Genomic DNA, 8,367 nt, shown 5'->3' on the forward strand with positions numbered 1-8,367 from the left:
TGTCTACTTGGATTTCCAAAAGGCTTTTGACAAAGTTCCTCACCAGAGACTATTGAGAAAACTCAGCAATGAAGGAATAAGAGGGGAAGTCCTCCTATGGATTAAAAACTGGTTGAGAAACAGGAAACAAAGAGTGGGTGTAAATGGGAAGTTCTCACAATGGAGAGATGTCGGGAGTGGTGTCCCCCAAGGATCCGTTTTGGGACCAGTGCTCTTTAACCTATTCATAAGTGACCTGGAAGTAGGGGTGGGTAGCGTGGTGGCCAAGTTTGCAGATGATACCAAATTATGTGGGGTGGTGAGAACCACAAAGGATTGCGAAGAGCTCCAAGCGGACCTTGATAAATTAGGTGAGTGGGCTGAGAAATGGCAAATGCAGTTCAATGTAGCAAAATGTAAAGTGATGCACATAGGGGCAAAAAATCCAAACTTCACATACACGCTACAGGGGTCAGTGCTATCAGTCACAGACCAGGAAAGGGATTTAGGCGACTTAGTTGATAGTTCCATGGGAATGTCAATTCAATGCATGGCAGCTGTGAAAAAGGCAAACTCTATGCTGGGGATCATTAGAAAAGGAATTGATAATAAAACTGCAAAGATTGTCATGCCCTTATATAAAGCAGCAGTGGTGCGACCGCACTTGGAGTACTGTGTCCAGTTCTGGTCACGCGATTCTCAAAAAGGATATTGAGGAGATAGAAAAAGTGCAGAGAAGGGCAACGAGGATGATTGAGGGACTGGAGCACCTTCCCTATGAGGAGAGGCTGCAGCATTTGGGACTCTTTAGTTTGGAGAGGAGGTGGCTGAGGGGGGATATGATTGAAGTCTACAAAATTATGCATGGGGTAGAAAATGTTGACAGAGAGAAATTACTAGAACCAGGGGGCATTCATTGAAAATGCTGGGGGGAAGAATTAGGACTAATAAAAGGAAACACTTCTTCACGCAACGTGTGATTGGTGTTTGGAATATGCTGCCACAGGAGGTGGTGATGGCCACTAACCTGGATAGCTTTAAAATGGGCTTGGACAGATTTATGGAGGAGAAGTCGATTTATGGCTACCAATCTTGATCCTCTTTGATCTGAGATTGCAAATGCCTTAACAGACCAGGTGATCGGGAGCAACAGCCGCAGAAGGCCATTGCGTTCACATCCTACATGTAAGCTCCCAAAGGCACCTGGTGGGCCACTGCGAGTAGCAGAGAGCTGGACTAGATGGACTTTGGTCTGATCCAGCTGGCTTGTTCTTATGTTCTTATTGACCATTGGAGATCTGATTGACTGTGAAAATATATCTATATTTAAGTGGCTTCAACAGGTGCTGCCGCTACGGCACGGGCATCTTCACTGAATGACTGACTGTGAGTTCCCTGCAGGCAAGAAAATATTTTCAAACATTATGTTAATTTTACAAGACATCCTGATAATCAGACCTTTTTTCTGAAATGTTGAAGAGTTATACATGAATTCACTCCCTGGCAGTTTGTGGTTAGCCCTGGAGAGCCTCTTGTGGCCGCCATTTTGTGGTTGGCCCTGGAGAGCCAGCATGGGGTAGTGGTTAAGAGTGGCAGACTCTTGTCTGTGAACCAGGTTTGATTCCCCACTGCTCCATTTGAAGCCTGCTGGGTGACCTTGTGCTAGTCACAGTTCTCTCAGAACTCTCAGGCCCACCTACCTCACAAGATGTCTGTTGTGGGGAGAGGAAGGGAAAGGAGTTTGTAAGCCACCTTGAGTCTCCTTACAGGAGAGAAAGGTGGGATATAAATCCAAACTCCTGATCCTCCTCCTCCTCTTCTTCAGAAAATTGAAGGGGGCATTCATTGAAAATGCTGGGGGGAAGAATTAGGACTAATAAAAGGAAACATTTCTTCACACAATGTGTGATTGGTGTTTGGAATATGCTGCCACAGGAGGTGGTGATGGCCACTAACCTGGATAGCTTTCAAAAGGGCTTGGACAGATTTATGGAGAAGTCGATCTATGGCTACCAATCTTGATCCGCCTTGATCTCAGATTGCAAATGCCTTAGCAGACCAGGTGCTCAGCAGCAGCAGCAGCAGCAGCAGAAGGCCATTGCTTTCACATCCTGCACGTGAGCTCCCAAAGGCACCTGTTGGGCCACTGCGAGTAGCAGAGTGCTGGACTAGATGGACTCTGGTCTGATCCAGCAGGCTAGTTCTTGTGTTCTTAAGGGCGCTTAAGTTTTGTTAGCAGTGCAGTTGGATACACTCTTCTGCTCATAGGAACACTGTTCTCCATCACGTGATGTCATTTTTTGGTCCGCCAGCAGACGCCCCCTTGCAACAGCAGAAGGGTGTTTATACCAGGGATAAGTGCCCCCCTTAGTAAAACTGATTTGTGAGATCTGTCCCTTCTTCCTGAAACGTGAATCCACCAAGGCAACTGACATCGCCGAATTTCCAACCTTCGTTTTCTTTTGTTACAAAAATATCTACATTGTCAGGCACACAATATGATTACTGTAGAGGCTGCATCAATGCAAAGGGCAGAGAGGGTATTTCCAGGAGTCTTGCCTTTTCACACTGCGCTATTATAGTATTCAGGACACCCTGCATTCCCCAGGAAAACCTGTGTTGCGCCTGGTCTGATGCACTTAGTCGCTGCTGCAGCATCTCATAAAACCCTGCTATGTGAGTGCTTTCAGACTACACCCCAGACTGAACCCCACATTATCCCAGCATGATAATCTTGCAATGATCATGCTGTGTAGAAGCCATCTCTGGTCCATGTGGATAACATGTGAGTAGCTGAAATCACCTCAGATTTTTCTGTGCATCAGATGTTATAAAGTTGGAGCGGCACCAGACACACACAAGTGTGTTCATTGCAGAGTGCTAATCCCCGAGGTTGCTTAATGGCAGATTTCTGAGTCAGAGCAATTCAGATCATGAACTTGAGGAAGCCAAGAGGCAACACTGTATGTAATTGACCACAATGGTTTAAAACAAATTGCATTTCCCCCCCAGTACCTACAAAGTGTGGGATATTTAATGTTCGTCGCTACCAGAATTAAGCTGTTGGAATCAAAGCCTTTTAGTTTCCCTGTCTTTGCGAGGTTGACACAGGTGATAAACACCTACAGGATTGAGACATATCAGATGGAGATTTGGAAGCTATCGCTGATTGTCAGAAGCCCCGGAGCCTGCATCTGCAAGCCATAAACTTCACTGCTGTTCCTTTTCTTTTTGAAATGAGGGAGGTAGGGAGAGAAACTCCCGTAAAGTTTCTTTGAAGGCATCTCTGCTATTTGTTTGATGTGAGGAACTAGATTAATAAAAACACAAAATTGCATTAGGGTTCTGTGTGTGTGCTGTGCGCATGTTTGGTGTGCAGTCAGGCGGAGACGCGGTTTCATCTTGCTCTTTCTTTTCCAGGGCATATTAAATCCGCTTCTTGGGCCAGTTTCTTGTTTTGCGAGCTTTTTAATCTCCTCCGTCGGGACAGTTGATCAGGGGGTGCCAAAACAAAACGGGCTCCAAGATTCTAAATAGTAATAATGAAACATTTCAGATCGTCAGCTGGTTTACAGGTGTCGAATGAAGCGTTACAGTCTCATGTCTAGTTCCAGCAGAACAGTAGAGCAGTTTTTCCCCCCCAATAACCGAGAAGTATTGGAACAGAAGCATCGTAGTTTAATGTTCTGTTCTGATATTTACCGTGTTTTATGTGGCATTAAAATCGATTCAGGGGATTTATTTTTAAAAGTCCTGCTGGAGATGCGCGCGCCGAAACAATAACGAATGAGGTCGCCCCGCGCCTTTTGCAGGATGTACTTTTCAAAGCATACCTGCGTTTAGCTCTGTGATGACTTTTAACGAAGTTAAACCGCGCGTGTGTGTTTTTGCAATAGAAGCTCAGTAGGGAAAGCATGTAACGGGATCTCAATCATACCACGTTTCATTCGAGATGGTAAGCATTAAGGGGGCACCTGAAACACATTTGGATGGCAGTCAAAGGCATTATCTGTGTACAATGCTCAGTCACTTTCCTTGGGAATACTTGAAGATGTTTTAAGTTCCAGGAGGAAACTCCAGTCAGTAATAATTATACAATGCCACAGGTTTGGAAGGAAGCGGCTCCAATGCGAAAACAAATTACCAATCGGCTGTAAGTTCCATTCACTGCAGCATCCCTGGAGTTTGATAGGATAAAGCGATACATCCAAATAAAGAGTAACGTTAAAGTACCCTGCTCCGGTAAAACCTGGAAATATTTAACTCTCTACAATATTAATTTTTTTTTGAAAAAGAAATTGGTGGCTATTACACACTGTCCTCTCCCTAACTATGCTTGGGAAGTAAGCCACGACGAAGCAATTTTCAAGAGTTTTAAGGCTGGTGTTATTGTGCCTTCAAGTTCCCCATGGCACACACACTTTCTCGTTCTCAAATGTATTCTTTTGAAGGTTAAACATTCGGGACAACGTCGAAATGATCAGGCTCAACAAACAGTTGATGGAGAAGAGCAACGCATTGGCTGCAGTGGAAGAAAAATTGCTTCAGCTTCAGGAGGTATGGAAAGAGAATCTGGAATCCCGGGCATGGGTGTTAGGAAGTAAATCCCATTGAGTTAGAGCCAGTGTTCCCTCTTGCACTAAAGTCCTTTCCGCATGGGCCAATTAAACCGGGACAAACCCAGTAAAAAAGCTGGGTTGGGGGGGCCTTTGCATGGATCCCGATCCTAATGCGGATCCACTTCACATCCCTCCCCACCCGGATTTTTCAACAATCACGTTATGTGTGATTATTTTGTTTTTTTTTTATTTTTGCGGCCAAGCAAACGGCTGCAGCTGTGAGCTGTGTTAAAACAAGAGAATCGCACATAATACGATTCTCAAAAAAACCTTCCTGGCTTTCAACTGCGGAGCCACGCAGGGGAAACGGGCCGTATCATGGCCTGGGACAGGCGGAGTGGGGGAAAGGCAGGCAGGGAAATTTTTTTAAAGTGCCCCCGTGTGAAGGCTCACACCCCTGCTGATGCATTGGACAGCCAGCCATGTGAGGATCCTGGGGCTATGCCGGGTTCATTAATCCCAGCTGAAACCCGCTCAGAACTTGCTGTGCAGAAAGGGCCTGTGTGAAGGATCTTCTAATGAAAGGAAACCAACCCATTGAACTTGAAGTTTGGAGAGCGATGCTTCGTTCATGCTGCCCCAATCATGGCTACATCTATAACGTGCACATTATATTACATTTAGAATGAGATGGAGTTTTGTGTGCAGATTGTATGAAATATGCACTGACCAAACCTGCTTGAATTAGTCTGTCGTTTTTTAGGGCTGGCACCTATCAAAGAAATGCTAGTTAATTCTGCATGTCTTCGCTGAATCTACAAAAACGCTTACATAAGCCAGCCGTAGATCTGAAGCAAAAAAAGGTTTTTAGCTGATCCTGGAAGCATAGAAAAAGCAGAACAAAATGTGTTCCAGAGTACCTGTACAGGCAACCCCACATTTACAGCTTCTGTCTGAATAGGGAATGCCTACATAACACCTAATCTACTAAACAACGGCGGTCCTCAGCAACTTTCCCTGAAAAATGCATGTGTGGCCGCGCGACCATCATATTGGTGTCGTATAGTTGAGGGCCCCCGGCAGGGCGAGCTCTCCCATTTGGCTCAGTTCCCCGCAGCATTCTTGGACTGCCTCACATCTCTGGGCAACACTTATAGGGCGCCTTTGGTCCTGATTGCATTGTTAGGCATTTTGGTAAGATTCGTGCCCAAGCATACCACTTTTGTTCTCTGCATTGCACATGGTGGTGATTGGACTGGCTGGTGATTGGACAGGCCGAAGCATCATTAGAAAAGAGTCACTTAAATCAAGTCTCAATTTTTATGGGCTCATGAAGTTGTTCTTGGTCTAGCACGCTCCATAATTTCTCTTCTGTGTCTGGCAGTGATTTTTCAGGGTCCCTCCACGCAGGGGAGGTGTTCCCCCACCCCAGTACCTGTTACCTGAGGTCATTTAAGTGACTGAAATTGTATTTGGAGACCTAACGCAAGCAAACTGTATGCTGTTCTACTGAGCCATAACACCTCCAAAAGTGGAGATTCTCAGAAATTGAATATGGGATCTCTCCCTGACCCATGTCAAAGCAAGTATATTGCAGCTCCACCTACCTGTTTTTCAATAAAGTTCGATCACAGCAGACTACATCAAACTAGGTCAGACATTCAACTATTCTTCCGCCTCAGGTAGCTCTGTAGAAAACATAATTCTCTCTCACACACACAAAGCATTTCAATCATGGAGAAAGATGGCTGTAGGATACGATTTTTGCTTGTAGAACAACAGGAGTTTTTAGGGTAGAACTCTAGGCCACCTTTGAGTACATAGCTAAACAATCTTTTTTTGATTTAAGACATCAAAAGCTGCTGTGTGTTCAATAAACCATTGGCCAGTCAAGCCCAGTAAAATCTACCCTTTTCATCTTCTCGTACCATGTCCTTCTGCTTGATATATTTTAATTAGAAATGCCGGGGACTGAGGCAGACCATTTGTCTGCAGAGCATGTGTTCTGCTTCAGAGCTATGGGTTTCCCGAGCCAGATTCATCCGTTCGCTTCGTGCGCTGGGTTTCAGTTGCTTGCGTGGATCTCTTGCGCCATTTGCACCTTCCTTCGCATTTCAGGGCAGGAAGCAAATCCACAGCCACGTGCGTTTACGTTCATAAATCTGCCCCTTTCTGGAATCAGTTTCAGAGGGTAGCCATGTTGGTTTGCAGTAGAACAGCTAGATTTGAGTCCAGTAGCTGAGGTATCTGAGGAAGGGAGCTTAAACTCTAGATAGCTTATACCCCGAAAGTCTTGCTGGATCGTAAAGTGCTGGTCTCTAAGGGCCTCTAAAACCACACTTTTCCACCAGCCATTTGGTCGAGGCTGACCTTTCCTCTTTTTGACTGGCCACCTGTTTGTATTTCAGCCCACGCTCTTCAAACAGTTCAGAGCAGGAGGTATACCGTAGTTAACCAGTTGCCTGTTTGTTAGTCAGTTGTTGCTAGGTTCAGTATAATTTTAGCCTTGTTTGTATTTATGTAAATTCTGTCGTTTGGTTTGTTGGTTTGGTATGCCTATGTGGGAGAACGGCATACAAATTTAAATACTAAAACTAAATAAATATAGAATCTGAATTTAACTATTCTTCTAAAATTAATGACACAGCATCCATGTCCACATAATCCAAATGTACATAGACCCTCTGCTTCTACTCTAGAGCTGTGGCTATGCTAAACTCTGCGGCTTCATGTTGATGTGTTTGGGGCTGTGCAGGGATGGGTGGAGGAAGGGGAAAGTGAGGATGGGGTATGAGTCTGAAATTGTGTGCATCGAGGAATGCTGCTGTAAATTTCGTTGCGCGTGCACAATGACAATAAAATGCTTATGCTTATGCATCAGGATATTTGTCCCAAGCAATCTCAGATTCTCCATTCCAGCATGGCTTGGCTGTTTAGAACATTCAAAGCCAATTTCCTCTGAAAGTTACCAATGTCAGGAGTGTATATTCTGATGCTTACAATTGCAGGTTTAGATTCTCTTGACTGAGAGATGGACCTGAAGTCTTGATCAGCGGCTTCCGTCTGTCTGTGACTTGGGAATGAAATTGTTTTAAAACGCGATCAAAGCCCTGCAAATCCAGATTGGTGCTGTACATGGTGGCAAAGACAAGCAAGCTGTTTTGTTTGTATTGTTTTTTAAAGTTAAGCCCAGTTAAACTATGTCAAATGTCACAGAATGGAGCATTCCACTCAAAAAATGTTTTAAACATTAAATCTGCTGGTAGAATTAGGAACACAAACAAAACATCGACTGGTGGGTTAGCAGCAAAATGACAAAAGCTGTACTGGCATATTTGTGGTCAGGTTTCATTTTTGCTCGCTACTGTAGTGTTTCGGGTCAGCCTGTTCAAACCACAAGAACCACAGCAAAATGCTTTAATTGCTAAACAGATGTCTGTCTTGGTCTTTCTCATCCCAGCTGAAGCAGGAGGGGTTAGCAATCCCGGAGGCAGCAGCCGGGGGCGGAGGAGGAACTCTTCTCCATCTTCGGGTTTGCCGTGCCTGACAACTTTGCATCAAACCCACAGCAAGAGCGCCTCCTGTCGACTGAACTGAGATTACGCTTTAACTGCTTAATCCTTACTCTGCTCTAATCCCATTTGTTTCTGTGGATTTAGGCTGAAGTAAATCTGCATAGGATCGCCCTATAGATGTTGGTTGGAGGCAAGGGCATACCGCCCAAAGGGATATATGGGGTCAAATGTCCCCAGGCTGCGGCCAGTTAGTCACGTGGGGGTGGACAATTGCCCCCAGGGTGGACAATTCCCCCCCTTCTCCCTAGATCAGG

General features: G+C 45.0%; 1 protein-coding gene across 1 annotated transcript in view; it reads left to right on the forward strand.

Annotated features, from left to right (window-relative positions):
- The window catches only part of RPGRIP1L (RPGRIP1 like), a 75,826-nt gene that overhangs the window by 11,367 nt on the left and 56,092 nt on the right, over positions 1 to 8,367 (forward strand). Inside the window, exon 7 of the mRNA XM_048516068.1 lies at positions 4,431 to 4,536. Coding sequence (XP_048372025.1) covers positions 4,431 to 4,536 — 106 coding nt within the window. The remainder of the gene's footprint in view (positions 1 to 4,430; positions 4,537 to 8,367) is intronic.

Source organism: Sphaerodactylus townsendi, linkage group LG14, assembly GCF_021028975.2.
Source record: "Sphaerodactylus townsendi isolate TG3544 linkage group LG14, MPM_Stown_v2.3, whole genome shotgun sequence".
NCBI classification, from domain to species: Eukaryota; Metazoa; Chordata; class Lepidosauria; order Squamata; family Sphaerodactylidae; genus Sphaerodactylus; species Sphaerodactylus townsendi.